This window comes from Oncorhynchus mykiss, chromosome 13 (assembly GCF_057628025.1).
Source record: "Oncorhynchus mykiss isolate SJ-2025 chromosome 13, ASM5762802v1, whole genome shotgun sequence".
Taxonomy (NCBI): Eukaryota; Metazoa; Chordata; class Actinopteri; order Salmoniformes; family Salmonidae; genus Oncorhynchus; species Oncorhynchus mykiss.
In genome coordinates, this window is record NC_143034.1 from 21741248 (window position 1) to 21757624 (window position 16377).

The following is a 16377-nucleotide window of genomic DNA, read 5'->3' on the forward strand; positions in this document are numbered from 1 at the left end:
TAAATCTAAATCCTAATCCTAATCTTAATCCTAACCCCAACCCCAACCCTAATTCTAACTTTAAACCCTAAACCTAAAATCAATTTTTGCAAGTAAAGCAAAATGGCCTCACTTCTCTGAATGTTTGTTGGTTTACTATTCTTGTAAGGACTTCTGGTACTTACAAGTATAATAAAACGTGTACATACACACACACAGGTAGGCTAATCAAGCTTTAGGCTATTTGTCTTCACCTCGCCCTTTGGGCAACCTAACCAAATCTTTGACCGAAATCTCATTCTGATTCTGTCTGGCGCTAGTCAGATACTACTGGTCCGGTGGCCCGGTCCTGCCAAATTGTGTTGCATCAGGTCGAAGCAATAGGTATCAGTACCGTAGGGGCAAACAGGGAGCGCGCGCGCCAACAAAAAAGACGTGACGAGGCAGCCTATGAGCTGTTACGCAACCACTGACCCACTAACACACATTCTAGAGGGGAGAGGGAGAGAAACTGGAGCAAGCGCCCAACATAACAGTCGGGACTCAATGCAAAAGGGGGAGACACTGCTTCTAGTAAGCTACAACCAGACAGACTGACCTCAGAGCAAGTAAGAGGAGCTAGAGCTGCTCCCGAGCGCTTTTTTTTATTCTCTCAGACAAATGAAGCATCTAGCTATTTGACCATTTCTGTTGAAAGAAATAGAGGATACGAGCCAACTTCAACTGCGGAAAGCGATTGCTTTGTGTCCGGCATTGTGCATTTTTTGCTGGAGACACGTCACTTGTTCGTAAAAGGTGCGTTGGAGTCCTATTGATGTGCTTAATTCTGTGCGGAAATGTTCGATTGGTTTGAATGCTGGATAACAAATTATTTAGAATTGTATATTTGTTTAAAAGTGCAACACTGTTGCGGATTCAGATTCTCATTATGCTTTTAGGTATGGGTATTGTTCACATGCGGGCGACTCGCCCCTACCGGTAGACAGCCACTGTATGTGTGACTTTGACTTATTTGTAGTCATTGTGGTTTATTTTAAACCAGTTCCCTTTCCCAATTATTCATTCATACTGTATATTTATCAAGAACATTCTCAGCTTTAATCAAGGCACTGTATTGTAAAGTGGTGGATGTTGTTGTAAAGAGAAGCCGATTCACATTGCTCAATGCGCTCAATGTCAGGTCGGGCGTTTTTTCCCTCATGGTATTTGTTCAATGGATGGGTAGTAAATCCACTGTGCAATAGATTGGAAAATCAAACCGCTTTGGGGGGTGGCCTCTTGCTGTGAAGAACATTGTCTGGAGTTATTGTAGTTTAAAACATGTTTTTTATTTCTTTACTTAAAAATATTTGTTTTATTGACATGTTGCTAAATCTAAATAGCAGGTGTGTGTCCTATATTTTATTTATGAAGTTGTCATTAATAGCCTTGATAAGTCTAATAATATACAGGTAGGTTAATTATAGGCAAAGTATACTGAAAACGAATAGAACATTCTTTTTTATTTCAGTGCAATAAATTGTCTATTGGTGCAGGCAAGTTCGTCATTATTGATTTCGTTCCTATCGGTGACCTCCTTTTGTCGTGTTGTAAGTCAGACCCTCAGACATTCCATGTGCCTGTCGAGGATGTTCGGCCGTCACGTGTAGCTTTTCTCTGGAACTTGGAACAAGAGCGATTACTAGGTATAAGTCTTGCGTTTGCATCCATTCTATGCCATTAGTCATTTTATATGATAAATATTTGGTCAAAACTAGATGTCATGGAATTTTGGCACAAAGGATAGTTATAATCATGTTATTACACATCTATAAGCAGTCCATAGAGTTATTTTGAGGGGGGCTGAGGGGTGGTATGGCATATGACATAATAGCTATGCACTAGTAAGCTACGCAGTAGAATGAGAGGAGGAGAATGAATAGAATCATGGTCTTTCATGAGGCCTGGGGGAAAGATTGCAGAATTAATTCATAGACAAAGATCTGCAAGCATGTGCCTTGATATTTAACAATTAGGAATATCACATGTATTTCTTTTTTCATTTTTTTTCATTTTTTTTTTAAATCTAGAGGTATTTGTATTTAATTGACCTGTTGCAAAGTAAAAGCAGGTGTTTCCAATCAAGACTTGTGCCCTGAGGTTTTCACCGGCCATATGTTTAATGTTTAAAACTAGCCTGTAGATGATTTCCCATAGCCTAAGCAGAATGCGTTACAGTCATCCACCAGTCAGTACAACTATATTTGCTATTTATATATTTCTTGCAAAATCTGTACTCAAACAAAACACTCAAATCCTATTTAGGTGTAATTACACCAATTATACCAGGTGGTATAATTCCGGTATTTTCCGCCAGTCTATAAAGTTGCTTGTTCCCATGGGATCTTAATGGGACGAGCTCTATTGCGTAATTAAGATAATAACCAAAAACAGGGCTTGTGTGTGTTGAGTTGTCCAACTCCAGGACATGATGCAATAGAGGGAAACCCCTCCGTCGGCAGAGCAGCAGTCACTGAGCCTTTTAGGCTGCTGCCAGTTGGTCTGTTTACAGAACAGCCTTTCTTTCCCAATGTGAATATTGGTCAAACCAGTCTAACTCAGACTGGAGGAAAGCAGGATGTGTGGAAAGACTTAGAGATACATTTTGGTCTGCAACTCGGTTCACTGTGACATGAAACATAATCAGGAGGGCGTTTCTTTGGCTTTGCCACACAGCCTCTTTGAGCGAATTCTGATTAAGTGTGTCCCTGCCTGGTACAAGCTGGCCATATATAAAAACACTAGAAGGGAAACGTGTTGGGGGCTCGTAGTACTTAGTTGACTCCTGCCACTCTTAGATTTAGCCTCTGTGGAATCTGAAGCAGCTGAACACTTTGGCTGCCCGATAGTGAAGTCACTTTTAGGGTACTTTAATCTAGGCTATAACCTTGAAGGATGCTTGGACTTACACCTAGCAAACAATACCCTCATTTTATTGCAAGTGAATGGAGAGCAGAAGTCCATGTTGCAGTATTACAGATCTTTATGGGTAGGAAGTTGTAGAGGGATTAGAGATGTTTGGCACAGGTTTGGTGCCATCTATATTGGTCAGTTGGAAACGTATTGGCCCATTCAAATGATGATAAGTAAATCCTAAATGGACATTGATAAGAACATTGATAAGAATAATTGAACATAAATAAAGTGCATTTCCCTAGTTGCAGATGGAAAAGAAGGGAGGTAGCTTAGTCCCCAAGCCCATGTGACAGAGAGGACGACATGCTTATATAGAACTCAGAGTTGACCTGGAATGTCTCCCTAGATTCTAGGTGCCTTTTCTTAGAAGACAAAGCCAGAAGCTAAAATGGAGGCACCCTGACCGGCCTCTCCACCACATGTCCATTTATGTGGGTGGCTCATCATGTCTTGGAGATGGAGGGGAAAAGGGATGCTTTGCATTACTCAGTCTTGCCTTTGGGGGGTCAAAGGTGATGGTGAAACGCCTGAGAACGGCTTTGGCTGTGCTAACATTTCCCACCCGTCTTTAACATCTCTCCCCAGCTAAACTCGCTGGTGGTGAAATCCTAGCTGTGAGTGAGTCATTCTTACATCTTGATAATTGTGTGGGAAGCAAGGGAGATTCTGGCTTTTGAAAATCTTCAATGCTTTTTTCTTTGTATTATCCCTTTGGAATGATAATTTGGCTATAGCATCCAGTATTTACCTCAATATTACAGAGAGAATTCAACCTCTAAAATGTACTCACTCTGACCTCCAGTGTGTGACCTGTAGGTGTGGCTAATATTTCAGCATTAGGCAAGCTCTGCTTTGTAAACTTGTCACAGTGACATTCAGAACAGTAGCACATCAGCCCGGTCCTCACAGCTCTATGAAATATGTTATGTCTGATTTTGACATGGAACATGGGTGTGTGCCTTCTGACGTCAATGCTTTTTTTTAAAGTCTCTAATGCATGCTATTTATCGTCTGCATAGAGATAGAGTAGCATAGAGACCTCTCCCGGTGTCAAATAGAGTATCCAGGAATTCGTGTTGCGTATCAATCACCAGGGGTTTTATAATCCGATTTTGCGCTGCTGACGTAGGCTATTCAAGTTTTAAAAAAAATGTTTTTTACAACGTACCGCAGTGTCTGTAAAATTCCTTTAATGTCGTGTCCACCAATTGAATTCATCTAAGCCCTTCTCGTCAGCCTTCCTCCCCAATACCCCTTCTCTATCACTCTATTTTTAGAGCGCTCTGTAATCCCTCCCCCCTATCCATTTTCCTCCCTCTCCAGCTCTATTTACCTATTTTATGGCACGCAGTCAAAGGCAGAGAGCAAGCTCTTTTTAAATCAAATCACATTCATTTGTCACGTGCGCCGGATAGAACTTTACCATGAAATGCTTACTTATGAGCCATTTCCCAACGATGCAGAGTAATAAAAAAACACAAGGAATCAAATACACAAGAATGAAGCTATATACAGGGAGTACCAGTACCATATCAATGAGGTAGAGGAAAATGCGCAGCGCTCCGTTTTTAGGTCAGTGGGACACGCAATGGCGCTCTCTCTCTCTCTCCCTTCTTTTGATCGATGAGTGGAAACATTGTGACATTCCTGACATTCTAGTTTTCTGTTTTCCCGCGCTACTTTGTTTCTAAAACATACTACACCCTCTAGTATTGTGTCTGGGCGAAAACCAAAACCGAGACAGAGAAAGAGATGGCTCATGTGGTGGCTGTGGTGATTCTTTGGGGGAAAGAAAGACAGCAGAGCAAAATAGGAGGGAATTCCTATTTGGCTGTCTCCCACTGTGAAAAAAAGACAGAGAAAAGTGTCCTGGAAGGTGTAACCACAAAAAATATTATGCAAATGAAGAAAGGAGGAAGGGAGCTGCCACTGTGAGAAAGATATACTGTAAACTAGTATTATTATGTCATAAAATGGTCATACTCTAGATTGTTATGATGAGGTTGAAGCTAGGTCAAGTTGTTATGATGAGGTTGAGACTAGATCTATATTGTTATGAAGTTGAGACTAGGTCAGGTTGTTATGACAAGGTTGATACCAGGTCAGGTTGTTATGATGAGGTTGATACTAGGTCAGGTTGTTATGATGAGGTTGATACTAGGTCAGGTTGTTATGAGGAGGTTGACACTTGGTCTAGGTTGTTATGACGAGGTTGAGACTAGGTCAGGTTGTTATGATGAGGTTGATACTAGGTCAGGTTGTTATGACGAGGTTGATACTAGGTCAGGTTGTTATGATGAGGTTGATACTAGGTCAGGTTGTTATGACAAGGTTGAGACTAGGTCAGGTTGTGTAACAAAGACAAGCTCTATAGCCAAATGAAGTGGCTAGAAAGTACTCTACTTGGGCTGAGTTCAGTTAGTGTGTCAGTGACAGACGGAGTAGAGACAGCTTTAGATCAGATCCCAAAAATAAAACCAGACCTTATTTAGTCTTACTTGAGCTATTGTTAGATATAGTGGTGGTAGCCTGATAGTGGTAGCAAAGACCAGAAATTAACAGATTAAATACCTAACATTAGAAACAATTTTGAATCTATAGAAAAAGAGATAAGATAACAATATCTGACCAAAAGCTTCTGTTACTGATCTACAGGTTTTCCTGTTTGACTAAAATTTGAATCAATAAGACAGCAACCAATCAGAACAGGCCATCATGATTACCTCAGCGCTCTGTTTGATCTGTTATCAGAATCACAAACGGCAACGGACTCTGTCAATGTTTTGACTGATGCAGTCTTGTTGGCTCAGGGAGTTGCTTCAGAAAAAATAATGAACTAGTAATTGTAACACAGTAATGACCTGGATAGATTATTACGTTGAATCCTCGCAGATCTGTTTTTCTAGTGGAGAAATAGAACATCTAGATAGGACACACTGCCCTGTTAAGTGATGCATAATTAATGTCTCTGAATCGTCAGCGCAACAGATCTAGAATTAGCGCATTTACGTTATGTAACATCTCGATGAGTCAACTGAACTGCTTATTTAGCAACACCACCGACCGATGTTGGTGACTTGTGAGAAAAGGGGATGTTGAGCAATGTTTCCCGTCGGTAGGGGCACAGAATGCACTCGATACATACTAACTAACTGTGGTTGTGTAATACCTGGCAGGCTCTCTAGCTGGCATTTTATAAAGGAAAAGAGACCTTGGCTCTCTCCTCTGGTGCCGTTGGGGAATCACAGCCAGTTGAATAACAAGTCATATGTCAGCTTCAGGACATCAGCCCACTGTTATGACACAGCAATAAGTCACAAGTTAGTGATTCTTTGAGTTGACCTCTTTGATGGATTATTGTAGACAATTGTGCCATAAGAGACCAGTGTGACCTCATAGCTACATTTAAAAAATATCCCGCCTGGCAACTGATAAAGGTTATAGAGGGACATTATTAGAGGTTGATACATAGATGGTTTGCGCTCCTTCCCTTTCTCCCTCCCTGAATGCCCGTCGCTCAGTAACCGCAGCCCTGGCACTAGGTCAGACTGGCCCTCTTATGTGACTGTCTGGTGCAGCGCTGTTACACAACACTGTACAGAGAGCACTTTAGACACTGCAGCTCAGAACCTCCCTTACCCACACAACCCGCCTATTTGTTTTATTTTATTTAACCTTTATTTAACTTGGCAAGTCAGTTAAGAACAAATTCTTACTTGCAATGACGGTCTACCAGGTTAACAGTGGGTTCAGAGGCAGAACGACAGATTTTTACCTTGTTAGCTCTGGGATTCAATCCAGCAACCTTTCGGTTACTGGCCCAATGCTCTAACCACTAGGCTACCTGCCGCCTAGCAGCCTCTAAGCAGAGTTGACCTATATCCCTGTGAGTGGAGTGGAAAGGGTACCGGTCGTGCTGCTCCCTTACTCACCCTCCCTCTCTGTATACCCCCAGGCTGGCCCACCTCAATACCCCGCCTTCTCCTCCACAGAACTCCAATAAGGGTTACGTCTAGCAAAGGAAAGTCCTTTTGAGTATGAGGGATTGTGAAAGGTGATCAAAAGGAATGTTCAGATTCAAATCCAAGATGAAACATTTTCTTACATAATGTTATGATTATGTCATAGTAGCTCGTATACTTTCTGGGCACAAGCAAATGGTGACATGCCAGTGTATGAGTGATGGCAGATCCATTGCAGTTTGGATCAAGTGTCAGATTCGCAGTTATGAAGTCATGTGAACTCAAGAATACCCTGAACTAATCACATTATGAGTTTCTAGGACTGTATGTTCTGTCTCGATCATCACCACTGTACAGTAACATTGAAATACATTGAATGCCTAATGTATGTCACAGTGGGAAGGCATAGTATTTATGGTAACTAATGAATGTTCTCTCTCTTATTCTCTCTCTTTCTATAGTGTGTTTCCTCGTGAGCGATCCCAGCCTACAAGAAAAAGTCTTCCAGTAGACCAACTGACCTACTTCACTTCTGCATCCTAGAGACTTCAAGGATTACAGAAGAACCTACTTTGAAACTCACATTTCACAAAACTTTGTCACGTAATTTAACCAATGAGGTTCAGCCTTAGAGAAGCACAAATACCTCACCCTGAGTTTTTCACAGATCCTGCGACTTAAAAGAGAAAGTTAATACAAATAAGTTCTCTCTCCAGCGAACTTTCGTCCTCTCCCTTACCCCCATTTGGCCTTAATGCCAGATCACCAATCTGGTCAAAAGGACTCAACAATGGAAAGCCTGAATCTTCACTTTGCATCTCCCAACAACAACAACGACCTGGACATAGACACATACTCTAACTACAGCGAAAGCCTCCCGCCACTGTCTCCCAGACCCGGTGACGATGATGTCCCGCGCCGCCAGACCAAAGGCGGCTCAAAGAACAGCATGTCCAGCCGTCGCAAACGGGAGTTCATCTCCGACGAAAAGAAGGACGCCTCCTACTGGGAGAAGCGGCGCAAGAACAACGAGGCGGCCAAGCGTTCCAGAGAGAAGAGGAGGATGAACGACATGGTGCTGGAGAACCGTGTGATGGCGCTGAATGATGAGAACAGCCGTCTGAAGACGGAACTCCTGCAGCTGAAGCTTCGCTTCGGCCTCATCAGCACTGCTTCCTACATGGAGAAGAGCCAGCAGCTCTCCAACAGCGGAAACGGACAGTCCAGTGCTGGTAACCCCTACTTCTCCAGTAGCGGGTACTCCAGTGCCTGTGGTAACACTTTGCTGAACTCCGACTCGTCCGAAGCAGAACAGTCCACCAGAGGGGAACGCCACACCCCACTCCCAAAATACTCCCCAAGAGGATCCCTCTCCGACGGGTGCATGTCTGACGACTCTTCCAGCCCTGAGCCCATGGGCTATGAGATCAAGATGGAGTCCAACGACACTGACATGGATGCTGGTCTCCCCACTGGGATCTCCTTCAACGGTGGCCACCAACACAGGTCCCAAGAGGCCGACTGTGCCATGGACTTCCACCACAACCACCAGAACAACTACCGCCAGGAGTCTGCCAGCCCAGCACCCCAGCAGGTAGCGGCCCCAGCCCAGAGGAGTGTGATCCAGATGTACCGCTCCCCCAGCTCCTCCTATATGGAGAGCCAGAACCAGAGGCAAGCAGAGGACATGGAACAACAACAGTCCCAGGTCCAACAAAGCAGACAGTCCGAGAACACAGAGACCATCACAGAGGAAGTCCAAAGGTACCGAGCCCGTGAGGAGCAGCAAAGACATCAGGAGACACAGAGAAGCCAGTACAGCCCTTATCAGACCCAAGATGGCGGCCACAAGGAAGGAATCGCCCCAGAGCTCCTCCACCACAGTAGAGAAGAAGGCAACAAGTCAAGCCACTCCTCCAACCAGCACCACATCAACAACGCCTATCTCAGTACCCTGGATGAGGAGGAGCCCCCAGTGCTCACTTACGAGGGCGGCCCCAGGGCCGGAGAGGGCTTCTACACAGAGTCCCACTCTGGGAAAGACACTTCGTCCAGTGATGGTGATCAAAGGAGCTCAGACAAAGAAGGTGGTTCCACTAGCGATGACGAGTCACCGTCATCTTCCTCTTCCGAGGTCGGAAGCTACAACCAGAGGGCGACATCACAGATGTCGGTGCCACAGAGTCAGAGTGGAGGCGATCAGGCCACCTACCTGCCCCACAAGCTCCGCCTGAAATACAGAGCGCTGTCCAATCAGGGGGAGGTGCCAAACAGAAGCCCCGCCTCCTCCACATCCCCCCCGCCCTCTCATCCCCAGCATCCCTACCTGGCCCTGCCTAGCAACCACCAACATGGCGGCCATAGCAATGGGGAAAACAAAGAGGCAGGGAACGAGTCAGAATTCTGCTAGCAGAGGGAAGCAAGAGAAAGAGAGGAGGTGTGGAAGGAATGCAAAAAGGGATCCAGCGCAGGGAGGAAGAATAAGAGGTGTGAATAAGGGAGCACCAAAGACTCTTTGAGATACTGCGACCAACAAACAACCTCAGTTTTGCTTCATCATCAGGTGTCTCGCTCCTTTTCACCTACCACTATGCCAACAGACACTCCTCTTCGATGATGATGATAATAATAACAAGGACAGTCAAAGTGATGTTCACAATCACCACTGACAGATTCAAAAGACTTGGTTCACTGTGTCACCATGTTTTTATATGGACCCTTCCCTTACTCCATCCATTTATCCAATCCATGAACAATGATAATAATAGATAACTTATTGGTTCAGCAAATGTGGTGGAGTGAAAAGAATGAGGGGAATGGAATGGATGGAACTCACATTTTCTTTCCTTCGGGAAAAGACAAACATCACATCACAATGGAAGGTTAGAATGAACGTTAAAATGGAAGGCTGTTTTCAGGCTCTGGTTTGAACTCTCAAGTGGCCAATTGCTTTGTGGGTGGTAAGGCATTCTGGGAACATTCCCATGACCAAAGAAACACGTCCAACCCCCCTGACAATGAGTTCCATTCTTCCTCCCCCCCAACAAAACAGCTGTACCAGTTTCCGTTACTTCATAAACACCTATCCCTGCTTTATGCAGAATAGGAAACCCAATCATTTTTCAAGCACTTGGATTGTAAATAACTGTGATATAGAAAATGTACATATATTTAAATATATTTTACAAAGAAAAAAATGAAAAACAACAAAAAATAACAAGGAGAAATGGAAGTGGAAAAAGAAAAGCTATCAGTTTGTCCTTGTGAGAAAGTTTTTGTACAGTCCGTTCTCAATGTCAATGAAATGCCTCAAGTTGTTTTCTTAAAAAATGTCTGTATGAACCACCGCTGCAAGAAACTCTTTCTTTTAGATTCCATGTCACTAGGAAATGCCTGGAGCAACCTACCGTCAATTGACCTTTTACTGACCTCTTACACACACACACACGCACACACACACACACACACACACACACAGAAAGCCCCTGTTAAGGCCAGTTACGAACATATCACAAGACTACACACTACACTTTTTGAACGGTAAAACCATGAATACAAAAGCACATTGCAATCCAGAGCTCAACAAATTCTCAATTCATTAGACTTACTGATCATAGGAATCAAGTAGTAATTGCACTTGAGAAGCAATGGGGGAAACGACTCTCTTCTCACTCAAAGGTGCCTCTACTTTTCATAGGTCAAAAGAACCAATCCCCAATCTTGGCCTTTACATTGAGTTGCTTTATCAGCTGTGGATCATACAGGCTGTACTAGTTAAACGTCTCACATCCACGTGCCTGCCTACTGGCCGTTCTGTATAAATGTATAGTTCTCTATCTCTCTTGGATACTGTTATTATTATTATTTTATTATTATTTTCTATTTGATTCAGTTCTTTTGGGGGGTTATTGTGTGTTTTTTCCGTCCCCTTGTATCTTCCTGATTGTGATGCTGTAATGTATGTATTTTACCCATGTCCCGATCCCTTGACATTTGTACTCTGTGATATTGTTCAACGTTTGTGGTTTCCCGGATGGTTAAGGAAAATGATTTTCCAGAAATGGGTAATGCAATGGTTATAATGACAACAACTCATTCTGATTGTTGAAAGATTGAAAACGAAAAATAAAAGGATGTTGAAAAAAACATAAATTAACAGTATTGTTTCGTGTGATTTTCTTTAACTTTTGTTGCGCTCTTTCTGGTCTAATGGTGAAACATAATTCACACACATGATAAAATGGTCATAAATGGAACACCGGTGAAATTGAGGGGGAAAAATATATTTCAATCAAGTTGGCAGATGACTTATGCAGTTTAAAAGTAGACATACATTATATGACATATAAAACATAAACATGTAGAAAACTCCCCAAAATATGATCTATTACAGGACACATCTTAGCACAGAACACACTGATCATTACGACTCTGTCCTGTACTCCTATAAACACAGCTACAACTCTGCAACATAAATATCTTCAGTATTTTAGTGTTCCTCCCCTCTTCTCCTCTGTCCCTTCCTCCCTTCGTCCAGTACTGTACCGAACAAAACTTTTAAAACGAGGACGTCAAAATCTACACAGATACAAACACAAATAGCTCCAGTATTCTAGTGTTCCCCATCTCCTCTCCTTCTTTCCTCTCCTTCCTCCCTCCCAACTTTCCTGGCAAAGAGGATTAATAGTAATGTGAGGAGCATCAGTGTGACACACAAGCACACTGTGTCCCAACGGCCAGAAATACACAAACACACACACAAACACACACACACACGCACGCACGCACGCACGCACGCACGCACACACACACACACACACACACACACACACACACACACACACACACACACACACACACACACACACACACACACACACACACACACACACACACACACACATACACACACGCACACTGTGTCCCAACGGCCATGCCAGTTAGGGCACCGGAATCTAACATCCATGACGTAACCGTGGTGACCTACTTAATCATGTCATAAACTCTAAACTCCACCAACGGACACACACACACAAGCCGCCGGGCAGCAGAGTCCTGAGTACAACAAATAAACACACACAAAGCTACTACACACTCTCACACTCTAGTCAGTAATCACATAATGGGTGAGAGGCTTTTGCTCCTCAACATTTTGCGGAAAACTTTTGGGTTCAGTTTATATAATAGTGTGGCTACAGTGTGTCATCTGTCTCTTGATAAACTAATATGCCTAACACAGTTAGAATGTTATACACTATAGGCCCAGGCTTCCTGTTATGGAAATATCCATGTTAACTAATTTGGAAATAGTATAAATCTCGTCTCTAAATAGATGAACCTTTTACTGCAGTGGGTTAAATCAGGGTCACACATGGTGTTTCTTTTCTTGAAACAAAAGTACACACCTCACACACATGGTTATGGGCTCAAAAACAAGAAGACATCTGTACCATGTCAGACACACAGTTGAAATGTATTACATTTGGAGTTTGCATCCCAATATTACACATCACAGAAGACTGAAACATAACAAAAACCGTTTGACATAGAAACACCGGATTTTCGGCTGCGTTTAAAAAAGAATGTTTATGAATTATGAAAAATATTAATAACATTCCACCCATGACGCCATTAAGGTCATTTGACTGCAGGAAAGGGCTACTACATGTAATTCACACATCTTACAAAGTTACATAATATATATTTTTACAGTAGGTTTAGGCTGTTATGGAAATGTCCACACAATCAATCTCATGAGAGAATAAACTAATTTGTCACAGTTTATATTTATAATCACTGCATCAGCTATAATATAAAGCTGTGTCTCTTTGTAAAGAAATACATCTACAGAATGAGACTGTCCACAGAGCCCTGTAATCAGGAGTTATTACTGTAAACTCATTGGTCTCAGGTCAGGTTGTACAAGGTATGTCTCTTGATAAAAACTAATATGTCTAGTAAAGTCCTATATATCTACACCTACTTATACACATACACCCTATATAATGTACTGCATACATACATATGTGGTGTATGTGGTATATGTCGTGTATATACTGTACAGTATATAGGGTAGGTGTAGATTTTTTGCCCCCTGTTACATCATGATTAGATTTGTTGTATACGATCGTTAAGGGTCACTAGCTCTGAAACAGTAACGGCTTTTACGTGACCGACTGGGATCCGTCCCAGAATGCATCCCACCACGACGCGGATAACAAATTATATAACAGCTTGGAAGAAAAAAAATGCCTCTAGAGGAATTTGAGTCGGTTGGCACCTCAGTTGGAACATGCTGTCGATGTAAGAAATAGCACAAGCGCTTCCTTTCACTGGGATGTCAGGAACAAGATGATATTTCACAGCATGGTTACGTGATAATCGTTATAAATAGACTGTTAGCAATTATGAGTAAGTCATCAGTAAATGATGTACAATAATATCAATCAAACATTCTCAAAAGCCACAAGTCACTTTGTTGCGGTGGTAATATTTCAAAGTATTCTTACATGATGAGAATAACAGTGACCAGCTCGTATTTATAGGTTCTGTTGTTCATCATTCATTACCTGAAATAATATAAATGAAACAGTCCAAGTGCCATTCACAAGTCAATTTAGAATCAATCTATTGGGAATATGGTAATATATACCCTAAAAGGTGTATTACATATTACATTCTATAACAAGCCTTGAACATAATTACAATAATCAAATCATTACGTAATAAGCAAACATGTAAATGCAAGTCATTGACTAACCACCACAATCATTAACCATTCATTTCCTGTAATAAAAAGAATAACATCCCTCCGTCTTCCTCCATCTTCTATCAGTGAATCTATAGATATAGTAGAGAGATTAAGACATAATGGTGTTCTGTGCATCAGTTCAGGAACACAGACACCCTGTTGCTGGTGATTAGTTACCAGACAGCTATGGGCTCCATCCTAGCTTGTACATTTCCCCTCTGGCTGGGCTTATAGACGTTGCCACGGCAGCCAGTCAGTCATAGCAAGGCTTTGTCCCAAATGGTATCATATTCCATATATAGTCCATATATTTCTGGTCAAAAGGAGTGCACTATATAGGAAATAGAGTGCCGTTTGGGACGTGCTCATGGTGACATTCCGTAGAAAACCGCAGTGCTTTGTGTATGTAAGTATAGATAGACTCTACCGGTTCACTTCCCTTCTCTCTCCCTCTTTCCCCCCCATCGCTCCCCCTCTTTTTTTCAACCCTTTTTTTTCTAAAGCTGTAGTATGCAGAAGCTTGCGAAAGCAGCTCAATGGAAAAGTAGGTCATTAGGGAGGGGCAGAGAGGAGGATGAGGGTTGAGGGAAGAGAAGGGGAATTCAGAGGGAGTGGAGAGGGAGGGAGGGAGGTTACGTCACATGCCTCTGCAGTGTCAACTCGGACAAACTCATCAACGCACCCGCACGCGCACGCACGCGCGCACACGTACGCGCACATGCACGCACACGCACACGCACACACATCAGTGACTCAACCCCTATTAAACGCAGCCTCCTCACATTGTACATAGACAAATCACTATGGGTGAAACTACCTAATGCTAGAGGCCACAGACCTTGTTGACTTCCTGCTATTGTTACTGACGTAACTTCAGCTGAAGTAAAAGCAAAACAAAATGTCTTTGATGTTCACACTGATACCATCTGATAAGCTTGTGCATGTTTTGTGTGCACATTTTGATTAGGCTTGAAGGAAAGACATTTGAGCGGTTTGAGGCTAGGGGCAAAAGGTTGTAAGGAGTGCCACCATTTTGGTGCAAAGACATGTCATCATTGTAGAACAGGCAGGTTGACGTTTATTGTCGTGAGTCTTGTCCTGGAGTAAGAACCGAGCAATTTCCCATTAGATAGACAATTTTGACTTTGCAACTGATTATTTTTTGCTTTTTGGTCTTAATTTAAAGTTAGGGTTAGGCATTAGGGTTAACAGTGTGGTTACGGTTAGATTTAAAATCAGATTTTGTGGCTGTGCCAGCTAGTGACCACTCTGCAGAGCTGCCTCCAGAACAAGATTCATGGCAAAAAACAGTAACCTGTGTAGAACAGCCACAGGTGGGATTTGAAATGTTTGCCATGACCAGTAGCAGGAAATAAGGTAATAGGCCTACCAGTGTCCCGCCCTGTTACCCTGGGATACGCAGCACTAGAACACTGTTTTCTTTCATCAAGGAAGATTCTATTCTGCTATTCTCTTATACTCTCTCTCTCACACACACACACACACACACACACACACACACACACACACACACACACACACACACACACACACACACACACACACACACACACACACACACACACACAGGTGTACAATAGCCTATAATATAGCATTAGTGGCCCTGGTGTGGTTTCTGGGCTCCCGGTCTACCCAACTTCCTGTCTGGAAATACAGTTTAATACCGTAGAACACAGCGCAGCTGACTGTAGGTTGTGTGTGTGTGTGTGTGTGTGTGTGTGTGTGTGTGTGTGTGTGTGTGTGTGTGTGTGTGTGTGTGTGTGTGTGTGTGTGTGTGTGTGTGTGTGTGTGTGTGTGTGTGTGTGTGTGTGTGACTGCAGAGTGTATAGAGATCCACCCCTCGGCGAAGTGAAGCCAATGCAATGGGTCTGGGTCTGGGTCTGAGCCTGTGGTGAATAACACAACCCAGAGTTACATAACCACCACTCTGATGCTGGATGTAGGTCAGAGGGGAGGGAGGGATGGAATGAGGAGGGAGGGAGGGAGGCAGGGAGGAAAAACACAGTGTTAACACTTTATGTTGGTGAGTGAGTGAGTGAGTATGGAGGGGGTGAGGGAGTTCGTGAGTGCATATGCATTTTGGGTTTCTACATGTTGTCTGGGTGTGACTCAATGCAGTAAAGTAAATCAACCACAAGTAAATTCTGTACTCTGTTCTATCTCTCATATTTCCCTCCTTCTAATCTAAACCAAAGCGTGTTCTCTCAAATCAACAATCTTTGCCACTGCCTCATCTTACATGTGACGGGTGTATGTTACGCAATAGTTACTTCTTTCCACAAACAACCTTTTCCACTCTCATCTGGCTGTCAGGTCATTAGGCTGTCAGGTCATCAGGCTGTCAGGTCATCAATTAATCAATCAATCAATCAATCAATCAAATGTATTTATAAAGCCCTTTTTGCATCAGCAGATGTCACAAAGTGCTTATACAGAAACCCAGCCTAAAACCCCAAAGAGCAAGCAATGCAGATGTAGAAAACTCCCTAGAAATGCAGGAACCTAGGAAGAAACCTAGAGAGGAACCAGGCTCTGAGGGGTGACCAGTCCTCTTCTGGCTGTGCCGGGTGGAGATTATAAGAGTACAACCAGTAATAATCATAGTGGTTATAGAGGGTGCAACAGGTCAGCACCTCAGGAGGAAATGTCAGGTGGATTTTCATAGCCAAGCATTCAGAGGTCGAGACAGCAGGTGCGGTAGGGAGGGAC

At 43.0% G+C, this 16377-nt stretch overlaps 1 protein-coding gene across 2 annotated transcripts; it reads left to right on the top strand.

Moving 5' to 3' along the window:
• Positions 1-433: 433 nt before the first annotated feature.
• On the top strand, positions 434-11052 carry LOC118938213 (uncharacterized). 2 transcript variants are annotated; one of them, XM_036940304.2, is made up of 2 exons: positions 434-587; positions 7358-11052. In XM_036940304.2, the coding sequence occupies exon 2, from the start codon at positions 7651-7653 to the stop codon at positions 9304-9306; it is 1656 nt and encodes a 551-aa protein (XP_036796199.2). In that variant the 5' UTR covers positions 434-587; positions 7358-7650; the 3' UTR covers positions 9307-11052. The 2 variants fall into 2 exon arrangements, with proteins under 2 accessions (XP_036796199.2, XP_036796198.2); XM_036940303.2 differs by having other exon boundaries at positions 451-774.
• Positions 11053-16377: the final 5325 nt, after the last annotated feature.